This window comes from Pteropus medius, unplaced genomic scaffold, assembly GCF_902729225.1.
Source record: "Pteropus medius unplaced genomic scaffold, Ma_sr-lr_union100, whole genome shotgun sequence".
NCBI classification, from domain to species: domain Eukaryota; kingdom Metazoa; phylum Chordata; class Mammalia; order Chiroptera; family Pteropodidae; genus Pteropus; species Pteropus medius.
This window is the reverse complement of record NW_024352785.1, coordinates 8,492,007-8,509,686: the sequence shown is the minus strand read 5'-3', so window position 1 is coordinate 8,509,686 and position 17,680 is coordinate 8,492,007. Positions and strand designations below refer to the sequence as shown.

The following is a 17,680-nucleotide window of genomic DNA, read 5'->3' as shown; positions in this document are numbered from 1 at the left end:
TTCTCTGTTTCAGGATATAAGATTTTAAATGGTGAAGAACGAGTCTCTGAGGATGAATTCTCAAATGAGTGTCTCTTCTTGAAATATTCATTTGAGATTTTTTTTTTTCTTATTGCCTATTTTTGCTGTAACTGGTAGAATTAAGCTGACTTGTTTAGCTGATACAATGGCAAGTTACCGTAATGCCGTATCCTGACTGAGAACAGAGGTAGATGGCTGCATATTTTATTAAAAGTCAAATATTTTATATTAAAACATATGTCTTGAGGTTTTTTCCATCCCCCTATCATACTGAGGCAATTATTTTTTTTCAAGGAGGAGGTACTGATATGAAACCATCACCTTCTATATCAATTTGGTATTCTTCAAGGTTCTTGAAATTCATTAATATCTCAAGCAAGAGATATTGCTGATTGTTGTTATCTTAGTACTATTATATAGTATCAGAAATAACAAAATATAAATAACTTAATAGAATTTCATTTAATAAGTATATTTGAAGTTCATCTCTTCCAAAAAACAGCATTTTAATTACATTCAAGTTGTATTCATTTTAAATATCAACAAACTCATCATTTACATACAGTGCTAGATATTAGAAAACATGGCAATTAAAACAAGTTTTATTTTTAAAAGTCCTTAACTTCCAAATTTAGAACACCATGAACTGCTAAATGTATACCTAAACAAAATGTATACATTATCAGAAAAACACAAGTTGTTCTAATAGGAAAAGAACTGTAATATACATACAGTGGAACATAATTCACATAGGTTCAATTTATTGGTATATGTCTAAGTACAAAATAAACAAATTTTTAAAAACCCAATAACTACAAATTCAGCCAAAAATCACAGTGACATTCTAAACTAATGCAGCAACATATAATGCCGGAGAAAGCAGAAGGGTTCTCAAGATTTTATGCTGATCTGTGATTTTTTTCACTTCTTTGTTCTCAAATCCAGAAGCAGTCTTGGATTTTTCTTTTTGTCTTTAAATTAAATTTATGTTGGTTTTTGTTATATAGCAATGACCCGAATGTATCATGAGAAGTGCTATCAAACCTGTTCTATTTAGAGTTCAGTAACCAAGACACTTCTTTCTTTTTCGCCTGTACCTCTATTTCCCTTCAAAAAGCCTCTTAGGAAACTTTATAGATAACGGAGCTCAAACCAAATAATTTTGGAATGACAAAGAAATGGAGAATTGGTGCTAACGCAGGTTTACAAAAATCTACCCCACCATTTATTAAGCTATAAAGGCAAGAGAGAGAGAGAGAAAAAAAGAGAGAGAGAGATCATATCCAAAAACCTAAGCAAGATAAAAGATACTGGTGGACTTTTGCTTGGAAGCATACAGCAACCAAGTGAGCAATGCTGAGCATTTTCTATAACTTGTATAACTTGTTTCAATTTTAACTTGCCTAAATTAAGTTTCCCTAGACAAAACAAAAAGGTCATAATTACTGTGCTCATATAAGAGATGTGTGCAGGTTGTAACATGGGAGGAAGAAAGAGGTATGGTATACATCAGGTTAAAAGAGGCAGAACCAGGAGGAAAACAAAGCACTGAATCCCATCTGATCACAGACAGGGAGGAACTCTGCCTTTCTTCAGATTTTACTGCATTTCATAATGGCAGAAAAAGAAGATCCTTCCTGTTCTCCCCTTAAAGTATCTCAGGTTAAAAATGGCAGAATAAATAGTCCTTAATCAGCTCACACTTTTTTAAAAGGAACATTTTTTAATTTGTTTGTTTGTTTTTGTTCGCTTGTTTGTTTTTTAATGATAAATCTTAAGAGTTGACTCTTCCAAAATGGTGCTCAGGCATACTGATATATTCAGGCCTTTCTTTAAAGTAAACTCATTTTGCATTAAAAAATCATCAATAAGAATTATAATTCAGTGTTTTAAACAAATGAAATGTTCAGCTTCAAATTAAGTATACTTAAAATAACTATGGTTGTGTCAAATAATGAAACACTACTATTTTATTCACTTACAAACATACAATTAACAAATATTACATAATCATTCCCTAGGATCATTATAAAATTAAAATAATCCTTTTCTCTTTTATATGAAGATGGTGGATCTAAAGCAACATTTCAAACCAGAAAAGCCCATTCATAACACACAACCCCATCTAAGTTTTTGAAAGTCAGTGCATTCAGTGGTTATAAATAGTCATGACATTCTTCCATAGCTAAGAGTTTTAGAAAGGTTTTTAAAAAAATAAAAAGAAAAAAGAAAAGATAAATAACCTGAAAGATATCCTTAATGATCACAAATACTGCCAGTATTCAAAGTCAAAGTATGGTATAACCTGAGTGTCAGTCAATCAGTTGTGGTTTTTTCTCCCAATGGAAGGCGTTCCCATAACTGGAGCAACTGTTCCCCAACCTGAGGTTCTAGTTCCTAGATAAATCAAAAGTCAGAATAAACATAGAGAACTGGATGAAATTTTTTTAATCACCAATACTTATACTGATAAATATGTAAGAGAGTCACTTTTAATTTCATTTTTCTACCAAAACATGTTAAAATTATAAGGTATGCACTGCTCCAATTTTTTGCATTAAGATTTATGAACTTGACTTCCAAACTTCAAGACTGCAGTTAAACTGCAAATATCTGTGACAACGAGGTAAGAGATTTCTGTGGAGTTCTTCTGGAATTTTTTGTATCTGGAAATAACGAATTTTATTTCTAATGGAGATTTAGCAAAAGCACTCAGCTTGAACATCAAAAGGTTTACTGTGAAATCTAGCATATTAGATATTTTTTGTTTTGTTTTTCCAAGAAACTATCTTAGGTGACTATGTAACATTCTTACTTAGGTATTAGATTTATTGCAAAATTATTATAAAATGAAAATGAAAATATTCTTATACAATTGAAAATAATGTCATTTATATTCCTCTTAAGACATGATGTACATGTAAAAAGAATCCAAACATTCTTCATATGGTGATCTGAAGTGAGTCACACTGGTTCAAATAAATTATTAACTGTGTGACTTTAGGCGAGACTAATTTCTCTGAGTCTACTTTATCCTACATAAAATTGAGCTAATAACTCATTGTATGCATTAAGTTAAATTAACTCATATAAAGCAGCTAGCAAAATAGTCCATATATATGTTAATTTTCATCACCCTAACTAGTTTAAAATGCATGATGGCAGTATCATGAAGGCAAAGTAATAGAAATAAAACAAGCCACAAAAGTATAAAAAGGTTATTATTTATATTACATAATTAGTTAAAGTCATAAAGGAATCAGATACTGTTATCCTTAGAGTTTAATAAAATTACCTCAGAGTGACACTCGGTTTTGATCATACTTTAGTTTAGTTATTAATAAGACAATAGGAGCCTACATGAAGTAACTTAAGAAAGATTTTATGTATGCAATGACAGAGAGAAGCCAAATTTACAAAATGAGCTCTGTCAGAGACATTTGCAAGTAAGCTTTTACTAGCTCTTTTACAAACCTGAACCACTATATCCCATGTGCATGTGGAAAATATGATATGTATTCTTACATTTGCTCTTCAAACAAATCAATGAATAACAGCAAAACAAAACAAAAAAGAATAAGAAGAAAAATATTAAATGCCATTGTATACCTGCCCATCTCTGCTTATCTGGACTTTCTTGTTATCATTCCAAGGATTGAGTAAATGGTGTGCAAACTGAAAGGGAAGACTTTCTTTTCGTATCCACTCCACCTTAAATACTCCTCCTAGTCCAGCTGAGCCCCAGTCCTGGCTCTTCTCCCTTCCTATCTCAGAAGACATCCTAGAAAATCCCTGTGGGTAAAATGAGGGGGTAAGGGTGAAGGCAATGGTATTAAAATGTCTGAATTCAATTTATCTAAGAAGTAGTTTTTTTAAGGTAAAAATGTAATATAAGAATAACACGTAACTAACAAAAACAAAAAATAAGCTACTTAAGTGTTTTTAATAAAAAGACGTATTAGCAAATTTTAGAGCAAAGATTGATTCCAGCCTTCTAACATAATTTCAAATCTGAACATATTTTCTAAATGTATCAATAGTTCTAAATCCACATTTATTCCATGATAAATGGATACAGTCTAACCTCTAATTTTTTACTTCCAAAAATTGTAACATCAAATAATAAATTCATTATTTTGTAAATTCAGATATACATCAAGTCAAGATCAGTTAAGAAAAACACTCAGTTTCTTGATTGTCAGTACTAACTTCGTTGGCCTATTTAAGTAAACATTTTACCAAAAAGTCAAGCTTCTCATTTAAATCTACCTGAGAAATGGTAAATATAAAGTTGTCTTCTTATAAGGAGAAACTGTTTATCTCGAAAACTTCTAGTAATATAAGGCAAAAACAAAGGGATTCTTATTTATCATTCCCTTGAAGAGGTGCAATATAACCCTATTCTTAGACAAGCAAAATGAATTCTTGCATTCCAATGCAATAAAAAGCCAGGGTTTGTGGTGGTGGTGGTGGGGTAGGTGGTGGTGGTGTTTTATCGGCTAACATAGCCAGAACCACCCCATTTTACTGTTTCAGGATGGCTCACCTGGAAATGTCCAGATCCTTGAACAGAAAATACCAAGTAAACCATGCTGCTTTCCCAAAAGGCTCGATTTAGCTTCCGCTCATTACTAGGGGTTGTAGACCAGATACCCTTCTGCTGAGAAATTTCAAGGTTTCTCAAATTGCTACTCTTCATTATGAAGTATCGAATAGGCATGTTTGGTCTTGGTGAAGGAGATTTTGAACCCTATAAAAGAATGCATAAGTTCTTGAAAGGTAATTTGACCTTTCTAAATCAACAGGCTCCATTAAATAACATCTTCATAAACATAAACAAAAATATTTTACCAAATATTCAACAAATGCAAATAGCTCTATCATTCTTGAAAACCTACACAGGCTCAATCAAAATGATGTTAAAAAAGCCAAACTAGTACTCAATTTCAGAACATTCAAAATGCCTTATCAAGAAAGGATCTTGGATTACCAACTTTGGATTCATACTCCAAGCATACTTTGAGAAAAAATTTTAATAAACTTTGAAGTCTAAAAACAAAACAAAAATTGCTCCAGCTTATTGCCTGGATACAGTTTCCAGGCAACGATGAAAGAAAAGGAAACTCATAGAAACCAGTGGTCTCGCTGAACTACAGAGATAAACCAAAGTAGGTAGAATTTGCATGGCAGTGCACAATTAGAAGGGAGCTGCATGGAAAGAGAACTCCTGGGCACTGCAGAGGAGTCCCCACAAGTTTTTGGCTAAGTACTGACCTGCACATGAGTGAGAATAAATGACCTGAGGAAAAGACCCAAAGGAAAGCAGTCAATTCCCATAACTCGCACATGGTTAGGAATATTTCATGTTATTCCCAGCCAGAATGGAAAGAATTTGTAATTCATGGACATTAGCCCACAGAAAAATCACACCTTAGTATTGGTACCAAATTGGTAAGAGATAAAAAATGCTCTGGATCCACCCTAACACTGCTTAAAAGTATATCCTGAAAGGATTAAACTGATTGCAAGTAACTTAACTGTGTATCAGAAGGATGTCTAAAACTAAAGGAATACAACAAAAATCTAGTAGCCAAACAAAATTATAAGAAATGAAAACAGGAGAATATAAACCACAGAAAAAAAAAAACAATAGGAAACAGAGTCAAAAATAATGCAATTAGGAGACAAGAATGTTAAAGGAACTATTATACATGTGTTCACTGTGTTCAAGAAGGTAAAGAACACATAAACATGATGAGAGGAGAAATGGAAGGTATTTTTTAAAGACCCAAAAGGCACTCTAAAGATGAAAATGTAATTTCACATATCAGTGACTTGTGGAATAATATCAATGAATCCAGAGTCCCAGAAAGGAAGGGGGAGATGTTAGATATAAAAAGTATGTGAAGAAATAATGCTCTTAAATTTTCCAAAATTGATAGAAACTATAAAAACACATATTGAAGAAGAAATATAAAGAGAACCAGACCAAGTCATATCAAAATCAAACTGCTGAAAACAAGTGATAAAACAAAAATTTTTTAAATAGCTAGAGAAAAAAGACACATTAAATACAGAAAAATAAAGATAAGAAAGATAGTAAAATTCCCATCAGAAACGATGTAAACCAGAAGATAATGGAATGACATCTTTATAGCAATGAGGAAAAAAAAAAAAAAACACTGTCAATCAGATCTGTACTAGAAGAAATGTCATAAAAAGGTTTTCAGGAAGAAATATATGATCCAAGACAGAAATTCATATCAAAACAAAAGAATAAAGAGCACAGGAAATAGTGAATGTTAAGAAAATATAAAAGTTTTTCCTGACTTTTGATAAAAGATAATTGGCTATATAAGTAAAAAATAATACAGTATGGCATTTATAACATACAAGGAAATAAAATGTATGAAACCAATAACACAAAGGATTAAAGGTTGAAATAAAAGTACTCTGCTGAAAAATTCTCAAACTACACCAAAGCGTCATAATACTGATTCAAGATACAACAGGGAAAGCTAAAAATGGCAGTGCTAGTAAATCCTATGAAACATTTAAGTTAGAAATAATACCAATTCTGTACATCTCTTTCAAAAAATTTAAGTGGAAGGCACACTTCCCAACTAAACTTATCAAGCCACCATTACCCCTAATACCAAAACCATAGAAAGACAACAGAAAGAATTACAGAATATCTCTCATGGACAAAGATCTCTTATTTAACAAAAACTCTGAATGAACAAAATTTAATCTAGTAATATTTTTAAAGGGTAATAAATCATGGCCAAATGAGTTATAAGCATTAGACAATCAATCAGTGAAATCCACTATAAAAATTGACCTAAAAAATTATGTTATCATTTCAATAGATGTAAAAAGAGCTCCAAACGCAATTCAATGCTTATTCATAATAAACTTTCTCAGCAAACTAAATCCAAAAGGCAAAGTCCCATAGTTACATCATGCTAAATGGTGACATAATTAAAGCTTTCTTTTCCTCCAAGGTCAAGGTAAATATGTCTGCTCTCAACACTTTTAAACATTTTATTGGAGGTTCCAGCCAGAAAGATAAGGCAAGAAAATAAACAGCATCCATATTAGGAAAAAAGTAAAACTATCTTTATTAACAGATGGCATGATTATCCTTGCAGAAAATCCTGAGACATCTACATTAAAGGCTAATAGATTTAATAAGTGAAGTAAGATCATGGTATATAAGGTAAATATGCAAAAATCAAATGTATTTCTATATGCTAACAATGAACAACTGGAAATTAAAATTTTTAAAAAGCATCAAAAACATAAAATATTACGGGTAAATTTAAAAAAAAATGTATAATACCTGAACTCTAAATACAAAACAATGTTGAAATAAATTAAAGAATTTCTAAATAAATACAGATACACACCATTCTTATTGTTGTCAATTTTCTTCAAATTGATCTACAGATTCAATGCAATTCCACTCAAAATACCAAAAAAAAAAATTTTCTACAGAAATGGAAAAGCTATTTCTAAAGTTAAAAAAGCACAAAAGACCTAGAATAGGCAAAACAATTTTTAAAAAGAACATATTTGGAGAAAAAATATTATTTAACATGTGCAAATTGATCAATGTGATATACCACATAAACAAAATAAAGGACAAAAATCACATGATCGTATCAACAGATGCAGAAAAAGCATTTGACAAGATACAGCATCTATTTATGATTAAGACACTTAATAAAATGGGTATAGGAGGAAAGTACCTCAATATAATAAAGGCCATATATGACAAATCCTCAGCTAACATCACACTTAATGGTAAAAAACTAAAAGCCTTCCCTCAAAGGTCAGGAACAAGAGAAGTCTGTTCACTGTCACCACTACTATTCAATATAGTTTTAGAAGTCCTAGCTAGAGCAATCACACAAGAGAAAGAAATAATAAGCATCCAAATAAGAAATAAAGAAATCAAATTTTCACTTTTTGTAGATGACATGATTCTCTATATAGAAAACCCCAAATCCACTAAAAAAACTATTAGAAACAATAAACAAATACGGTAAAGTTTCAGGATACAAAATCAATATATACAAAAATCCATAGTGTTTCTATATCTAACATTAAATTTTCAGAAAAAGAAAAAAATAATTCCTCTTGCAATTGCAACAAAAAGAATAAAATACCTAGGAATAAACCTAATGAAACATTTGAAGGACCTATACACTTAAAACTATAAGACATTATTAAAAGAAATTGAAGAAGACACAAAGACACAAAGACATGGAAAGATATTCCATGCTCATGGATTGGAAGAATGAACATAGTTAAAATGACCTTATTACCTAAAACATTAAGCAGATTCAATGCAATTCCCATCAAAACTCCAACAGCATTTTTTAAAGAAATAGAACAAAAATCATCAGATATGTATGGAAGCACAAAAAAACCCAAATAGACAAAGCAATCCTGAGAAAAAAGAACAAGGCCAGAGGTATCAATCTGCCTGACTTCAAATTATACTACAAAAAGACAATAATCCAAATGGCATGGTATTGGCAGAGAAACAGACACAGGCCAAAGGAACAGAACCGAGAATCCAGAAATAAACCCCTGTATATATGGGCAAATAATCTTTGACAAAGGAGCCAAAAACATACAATAGAAAAAGGAAAGCCTCTTCAATAAATGGTGCTGGGAAAATTGGAAAGCCACAGGCAAAAGAATGAAACTAGACTGCTACATATCAACATACACCAAAATTAACTCAAAATGGATCAAAGACCTAAATATAAGACCTGACATAATAAATTGCATAGAAGAAAACATAGGTACTAAACTCATGGACCTTGGATTTAGAGAGGATTTTATGAATTTGACCTCAAAGGCAAGGGAAATAAAAGCAAAAATAAATAAATGAAATTATATTAAACTAAAAAACTTCTGCATGGCAAAAGAAACCATCAATAAGACAAAGAGGCAACCATCCAAATGGGAGAAGATACTTACAAACAATAAGTACCTAATATCCAAAATATAGAAAGAACTTATACTACTCAACAATAAAAAACAATCCAATTAAAAAAAAAGGCAGAAGGCCTGAACAGACACTCCTCCCAAGAAGATATACAAATGGTCAACAGACGTATGAAAAGATGCTCAACTTCACTAGTTATAAGGGAAATGCGAACCAAAACCACAATGATACCACCTTACACCTGTTAGAGTGGCTATCATCAACAGGACAAGTAATAACAAGTGTTGGAGAGGTTGTGGGGAAAAAGGAACCCTCATACACTGCTGCTGGGACTGCAAATTGGTACAGTCACTATGGAAAACAGCATGGCGTTTCCTCGAAAAACTAAGAATAGAATTGCCATGTGACCCAGCAATCTATCCTCTAGGTATTTACCCAAAAAACTTGAAAACATTTATCCACAAAGATATATGTACCCCAATGTTCATAGCAGCATTATTCAAGATGGCCACGACATGGAAACAACTGAAGGTCCTTCGACAGATGATGGGATAAAGATGTGGTACATATATACAATAAAATACTACTCAGCCATAAGAAAAGATGAAATACTGCCATTTGTGACAACATGGATGGATCTTGAGATTATCATGCTAAGCAAAATAAGCCAGACAGAAAAAGTTGAGAACCATATGATTTTACTCATATGTGGGATATAAAACTGAAAGCAACAAACAAAGTCTCATGGACACGGACAGTGGACTAGTGGTTAGCAGAAGGAGGAGTGCACAGAGGAGGTAGAGAGAGGTAACGGGGGTCAAATGTTTGGTGATGCAAGGAAATTTTACTTTGAGTGATGAACACACGATGCAATATACATATGACGTATTATTAAATTATACGCTTGAAACCTATAAAATTTTATATCACCCCAATAATTTTAATTTAAAAAAAATTGAAAACATATGTCCACAAAAAAGCCTGTGCATGAATGTCCATAGCAGCATTATTCATAATAATAAAAAAATAGAACCAACCCAGATGTCCACTAATGAATGGATAAAGAAAATCTGGTATGTTCATGTGTTACAAACTAAATTATGTCTTCCTCAAAATTCATATATGTTGAGTCCCTAATCCCAAATATGAATGTGTTTGGGGATAGGGCCTTTAGGGTGGTAATTAAGGTTAAATGACATCATAAGGGTGGGACCCTAATCCTACAGGGTTGGTATCCTTATAAGAAGAGGAAGAGACATCAGAGCTCTCTCTTTCAGTGCATGTGCAGAAAAGAGGTCATATAAGGACGACAGCAAAAAGGCAGCTGCCTACAAGCCAGGAAGAGAAGTCTCACCACAAACCAACCCTTATAGCATCTTGATCTTGGACCTCTACCTACATAACTGTGAGAAAATTAATTTCTGTTAAGCTATCTGGTCTGTGGTATTTTGTATGGCAGCCTGAGTAACTAACAGACCATGCAAAAGAATACTATTATTCATCTATAAAAAGGAATTAAGTGATGATGCATGCTACAACATGAATGAACCTTGAAAATATTATGTTAAGTGAAAGGAGCGAGACAGTAAGGGCTATGTATTGTATGACCATATGAGTCCATTAAGATAAAATGTCCAGAACAAGAAGGTCCATAGAGACAGAACGCAGTTTAGTGGTTGCCAGGAGATGGAGGAAGAGGGTAACTGAGAAATATGGGATTGCTTTTTGGAGTGATGGAAATTTTCCGAATTAAATAGTGGTGATTGTTGCACAATATTGTAAATGTAATTTTGGAAAACAACTTAATTATACTGTAAAATGGTTTAAAAGGTGAACTTTATGTTATGTGAATTGTATTTCATTAAAAACAATTTTTTAATTCTTCCCAAAAAAAGGAAAAAAAAGAAAACACACTAACTGATTTTAAGTCTTACTATAAAGTTACTTTTAGGCTACTATAATCAAGTCACTGTAGCATTGGCAAAAAGAGAAGTATACAGATCAATGAGAAAGATTAGAGTCCAAAAAAAGAACACATATTTAGGGTCCATTGATTTTTGACAAAGGTGCCAAGGTAATTTAATGGAAAAACAATAATCTTTTCAACAAATGGTGGTGGAACAATTACATACAGGTAAACACTAAAAAATGATCCTTGACCTATAAATAAAAATTAACTCGAAATAGATTATATATCTAAATGTAAGAGCTCCAACTATAAAATTTCTAAAAGAAAACACAGGAGAAAATCTCTGTAATCTGGGCTAGACAAAGATTTCTTAGGACAAAAAAAAATATGAACCATAATAGAAAAAAAAAAAACAGATTAAACCAAAATAGAAAAAAATAGAATAAATGTCTTTGTCAAAATTAAAAATATTTATTCATCAAAAGACACCTAGGAAAATAAAAATAAGCAAAGACTATTAGAAAAAATTTGCAAAACACATATAATTAATACTTGTATCCAGAATGTATTAAAAACTCTTACTACTAAGTAAAGAAAATAACCAATAAACAACCTAAAAAAGTTGAAAAAAATTTGAACATATATTTCACCAAAGAAGATGCAGGAATGGTAAATAAGAACATGAAATGATGCTCATCATTAGTCACTGGGGTAATGCAAATTAAAACTACAAGGGGATATCACTCTATACTCACTACAAGGGATAAAATTAAAAATACTAATAATATCAAGTATTGTCAAGAATATGGAGTAAATGGAACTCTCATAGATTAAACCAATACTCTCAAAAATGAATTTTAAAAGTAAAATAAATTATTCACAATAAACTACATACATGATTTTATTTACAGAAAATTCCAGAAAAGGCAAAACTCTCGGGGCAGAGTGCAGTTCAATGGTTGCCAGGAGCCAGGGTGGAAGGGACTTTTGGTACATGACTGTGGTATGGTTACCTGATAGTATCCATTTGTCAAAATGCACTAAATCATGCAGTTTAAATCGGTGAATTCTTTTGTGTATAAATTATACCTTAATAAATGTATTTTTTTTAAAAAAAAACTAAAACTTAAAAAAGCAAATCTACAAAAACATTTTTTTCCTCTTATTTAACAAATGTTTCAGCAGACATTTTCACCACAACACAACATACAGTTAAATAACCCTAATCAAATACTTACTCAGGTACCAACAATGCAGGGAAGTAAAAGTAAACATATTCTAAACATTTGAAATCATTCATATTACAAGTTTTTTGAAAGTTACATAGTTCTCAGTTCCTTATCAACACTTCCTATCTTCCTAACCCCATCCTGTCTCGTTTTATAACCACTGAACTGAAGAAATCAATTAATAATTGAAAGAAACCATTATTTTCGATTCTAAAATTATAAACCAAAATTAAAATAAGCTTCTTATTATTTGTTTTAAAATAAAGTTCTAAAGATAATTAGTTTTAAAGCACCTCAAGATGGTAATAACTGGAACAATTTGGCAGGCAGAAAAACTAACGAATTTACTCAGGTGTCTCAAGTTTGCAAGCTTTAAATATGTATCTAGAACAGAGGCCATAACTAGTAACTGAAAAGATTTGGTTTACAATTTTGTTTAGATAAAAATATGCTACAAATCTGTTCCTTGCTACATCAGCTTTAAATACTCTACCTTTCCTGAGGACGGAGGAGAAGGACTAGCACACGGACTTGGGTAACTACTGCTATCTGTAGATTTCACAGAAGATTGATCTGATCGGTCATCAGTGCTTCGTTTGGGATGTAAAATTCCTCTATCTTTGTACTTCTGAGGTGGATGTAGTGCTGGAGATGGAGATTTCATCAACACTCTTAAGTGAGAAAGAAGAATCAAAGATCAGTTATATATAAGTTCATAGTACAAAGCAGGTGCCATTTCAAATCAAAGTTTCAATGACTTTATGATTGATAGAATATTATTTAAAAAGGGAATTTCATTCTTCCATTTGTTTAGAAATTAAGAAACAGCTGGATTACTAGGACAAAAAAATAGGTAAAAATACATTTAAAACAATCTACAGTCTTTAACTTAATATCAACAATTACTCAAGTATTATTTCCCTTACACAATTCCTAACCTCTTTTATGATGGCATAGGAGAGGTCTTTAACAATTATATTTTATATCGATATTTAATGTCTTTTAATATTATAATTTATTTAAATACACTTATGCTAATTGCCCTTACTAGAATATAACCCACTCCATTTCCCTTCTAGCTTCAAGAATATCTTACGGCCAAGTAAAATATATTTTAAAAGCATACTAAAAATTACAGTATGCTAAAGTTAATATAATGCTGCACTAGATTCAGGAGAAAGATTTCTAGGACAGTATTAAATTTACACCTAACTATGTATGTGATCCTGGGCAAGTCTCTTAACTTACCTGAGCTTAAAAAGTATATGTCTTTGTTAAACAACCAGACATTTAAAAAACTCCTATTTTCTAAAGTTGTACAATATAAGTTCACAGCACAACCTATAAAATATTCTTGCCAAAACACTGCATCTAAACAAACACTGAGCACTAACTACTAGTTTACATGAAATACTTAAGGTATAGCAATATATCACGCAAGGAAGAAACAAAAGAGACAAATCCAGAATGTGATTCAGTAAGCACTCAATATTGTCGACAGATTCTGTGACTTTAAGTGAAGCAATGTATAATGAAACCAATTTTACAATAGGCTAATTGATATAAACAAGAGTTAAGTCCCTATGGCATCTCATCAACATTATAACAAAACCACTTTGAACAAAATGGCATTATTCGAAGACTTGCTGTACATCTCACAGTACCACTAACCTAGTTTCTTCAAAAAAGTCAACAGAAGAACCTCACAAGAGATTCAAGGAACATGATACTCTAATCCAATGCATGAACCTTCCCTGTATGCTAATTCAAATAAATCTATTGTTTGAGAAGTGGGGAAATAATCATTTTATTGGAACTGATCATTGAACTTTGATTATGTGGAAAAATGCCTCTATTTTTAAGAGATGCATATTTAAATATGGAAGGGTAAAATAACATGACGTGTGAGATTTATCTTGAAATATATAAATTAAAAAGGAAGAAAGCACAAGAGAAAAATATTTGGGTAGATACAGCAAGTAGGTGAAAATCTTGGTAACTATTGAATATGGAATATGGAGTTCATTATGGTATATCATTTACTTTGCTGTGTTTAACAACTTATAATAAATAAATTTAAAAGAAAAAGGCTAAATGTTCAATAATTCATAAGCTTCCATAGAGTCTTGTAATTACAATTACTCTGCCTTCACAACAAGTTGAAATAGCTTATACCTACAATTCACTTCATTTTCAATACATATCTTAGATCAAGGATTAGATCTTTCATAAATAAAATAAAACAGCTAAAACCTAAAGATACTATAAAAAAGTATATAATGAATGCATACCTGAATCATTAACAACAATTTGATAAGAACTGTAAAAAATAACTTTTTAGGGTTTTTTCTCTCTCATGAATTGAAGTTCAATGAATTATCTAGTTTCAAACTCTAAAATTCCATCATTCTTAACCCTGTTTCCTAATCCAAAAATTAGGTGACAGAACTTAATGAGGGTAAAACCATACTAAAATAAAAATGTTTTCAGTAGAACTACATGTCTACTTTTGTAGTTTTCAAATTATCTTTTACTCTGAGTTCTATTCTACCTTTTTTCTCTCTCCTATTTGGCCTCCCATAAAATTTTCATTCATGTAGAAACAAAGTATTTCCATACACCCTTCCACCTAAATTTTCATTTAAGACGAACAAAGAGTTCTGATAGAAAACTACATATCTCATTTTTCTTATAGAAAAGATGTTTGTCGTCTGCCATCAAATTATTATTTAGAAAATGACAAGAAAAACTATTGGTTTGATTTTAAGATGAGACATGGGCAATTTCTATTATTTTAATAGTTTTTTAAACTATTTTTAAATAGTTTCAATAAATGCTTTATTAAAAGAAATTAGCTACTCTATATCTTGCCATCCTAGAGTGAAAACTCTAACTACAAACACCCTTTCTCCAATAAGTAATCCCACAAAGATTATAACTTTCCTATTCAAAAACAAATATGCCTAAGAGTTTTCATTCTATTCCTTACCAAGATATGTCAACTCCAGGCATTACATATTAATACTACCAAAAGTCTGAAAGTAGATGAAATTCTCTTTCCTGCTGTTCAACAGGTAAGATAATGAAGAATACCAGACTGCAACTTGTAAGAAAATAAAAATGGTTGATTCTAGTATCACAGGTAAAAAAAATGAATTTATAAGACAATCAGTTTCTAAAGTATAACTAATATTACACTTTATAATTCTGATTTTCTTTCTTTATTAAATGAGTATGTATTTTATAAAGGAAAAAGGAAGCTTTTTCTGAAAAATGTGTGTGTGTGAATAGACACACACACATATATACACACGTGTTTATACACACACATATATACATACGGTCTTTTTGAATCTAACAGGTTTTCTATGTAACACTAACATATAACAATTTCTATGGAAATGTATTCATACATTCTAAACATTATTGATCAAGTAAGCTTTGAGAACAATCTTTTCAAAAAGTGAGGGGTGTCTAAACAGAAAATGTGCTTTTCACTATTCTCCTTTCACTCAGAAAGGTCTATATCAGAGAGAAAGGCTCAGGCATACATATTATGAGGTTTTCTTGGCAACTGGATGAATTATTCCTAAAACGTAATATCTGGAGTACTTGAAACCCAACATGTATTATTTCCCTTTAACTGAAGTCTAAACTGATGAAGCCTTTATGCTTCATTGACATATACAAAACATAATCAAAAGAACCCCATCTGATCCTTGAAAAATAGTAAGCATCACATCACATCTTTTGTTTCCATTGTTTCTATTTTCAGTTTTTAAACAGTGAAATCATATTCTTATCATCGATATTGCAAAAACTAGCATCCCAAGCAAAATGTTGTCTTATCAATTCTAATGAAAAAATTTTTTTTCTGATATAAAGAAACAAATTTGATTCTAATAATATGTTTACAAGAAATATTTCTGAATCATGGCCCATGATTCATTATAACCACTATTATATTATAAGACATTTTTGGACAAATAATTCAATTTAAGAGCTTTCTTATTATTGATAGGCATATAATAAAAATATCACATCCGATGCTAAATTGTAACAAAGTTCATCACAATAGTAAATTTTTTACTTATTATATGCCTCTCCTCAATAAAATGTAAACTCTCTGGAAGAAAAGATCCTGTCTGTTTTGTACATTGTTATGTCCCTCACACCAAGAACAGGCATTCAGTGCGTCACTGAGAGACTGACTGAATGAATGAATAAATGATTTTTCTATAGGAATACTACTCAGCAATTTTGATACCTAGGTAATAACAGAGGGGAAGTTGTTCTTTTAAATGGCCATAGCCAATACTTCTTGCTCTAGGGTATCTACAAAAGATGTCACTTGACATATATTAACTAAAACATATTTTTTAAATGTTATCTTTTTAACAGACCCTAAATTTGTGAATTCTAGAAATTAAACATTGTTTTTCCTGACAAAAATTTTCCTTATTAAATAATTCACAGATACCAGTGAAAAGATGTTTGTCCTCTACCATCCTTCATTTTATCTTATGACTTCATATTATCTTAATACTTATAAGAATTATGTTTTAAAAGTAAAAATCTCTTCCCATCTTATTGTAATCTTCTTGTGTACCTTTATCATAAGAAAGTAATTTCTAAATATTATAAAAGCACATGATTCAATGATAAATAACCCATTTTCCTGGAGAAAATGTCTCCCATTTTAATAAAATGTTATAAATTTACCTTTCTGCAGTAGTAGACTCATCAGAAAATTCAGTATCTGCTGACGTTTTTCTACTGTTATTTGACCTCCAAGATGATGCCAAAGGAAGTTCTTCTGAAGACATAGGCCTTGGCCTTTGGCCAATCCCAGATGGTTGTTGTAAACCTGCTGACTGTTCTTCAGTACTTAAAACAGCTATAATTGCTCTAATGGTAGCTTCATCAACTTGAGACCAAGGTTTAGATGGAGCTCTCATTCGGCGTAAAAATAAGCTGTGCCACTTCTGTCTGAGCTGCAGCAATAAACTGGCTGCCTGTCATAAAATAGTTTCCTCAGTTCAAATAAATACATGCAAAATGTACATCGCAGTTGAAAGATACCTATTTATTTATTATTTAAGATCTGCAACCATTTCCAAAGAATGAGTTTTACATTTCATATAATTTACTACTAAGTTCATTCTTTTTATTTCATGAATGAAATAAAATGTTTTATTTATCATATTTGAGGCACTAGAGACACAAAATCAAGTGAAACTGGTGATAAAGAAGTTGAGGCAGGGGTGAGGAGGAAAAATGGAGAAGGACAAAATTACAAAAAGAAGGGTATAGACAACGGTGCCAAGCATGAAAGGTCAAATTTGTCAAGGATAGTAGGCTGGACAATGTTGGCCTTAGCAAGTACAATTTCTGTGAAGTGAAAGGCTGACAGAAATGGAAGTGATGAATGAATGAATGGTAAAAAAGTAAATCTAGACAGTGTTGACTGGCTTAGCTATAAAAAAAAGAGGGGTATAAAATGATCTTTAAAAGTAGAGATGTAATTAAGGGAAGCCTTTGTCAAGAAAATTTTTTATT

General features: G+C 31.3%; 1 protein-coding gene across 3 annotated transcripts in view; it reads right to left on the bottom strand.

The window, feature by feature from the left end:
* Positions 1–510: 510 nt before the first annotated feature.
* Positions 511–17,680, bottom strand: part of YTHDC2 (YTH N6-methyladenosine RNA binding protein C2) — a 58,654-nt gene continuing 41,484 nt past the window's right edge. For 2 of the 3 annotated variants that reach the window (XM_039848475.1, XM_039848477.1), the window contains 5 exons: positions 16,844–17,136; positions 12,615–12,792; positions 4,568–4,771; positions 3,631–3,813; positions 511–2,418 (listed from right to left, as the gene is read on the bottom strand). In XM_039848475.1, coding sequence (XP_039704409.1) covers positions 2,338–2,418; positions 3,631–3,813; positions 4,568–4,771; positions 12,615–12,792; positions 16,844–17,136 — 939 coding nt within the window. In that variant the 3' untranslated portion in view covers positions 511–2,337. The remainder of the gene's footprint in view (positions 2,419–3,630; positions 3,814–4,567; positions 4,772–12,614; positions 12,793–16,843; positions 17,137–17,680) is intronic. The other variant, XM_039848476.1, reaches the window with a different exon arrangement.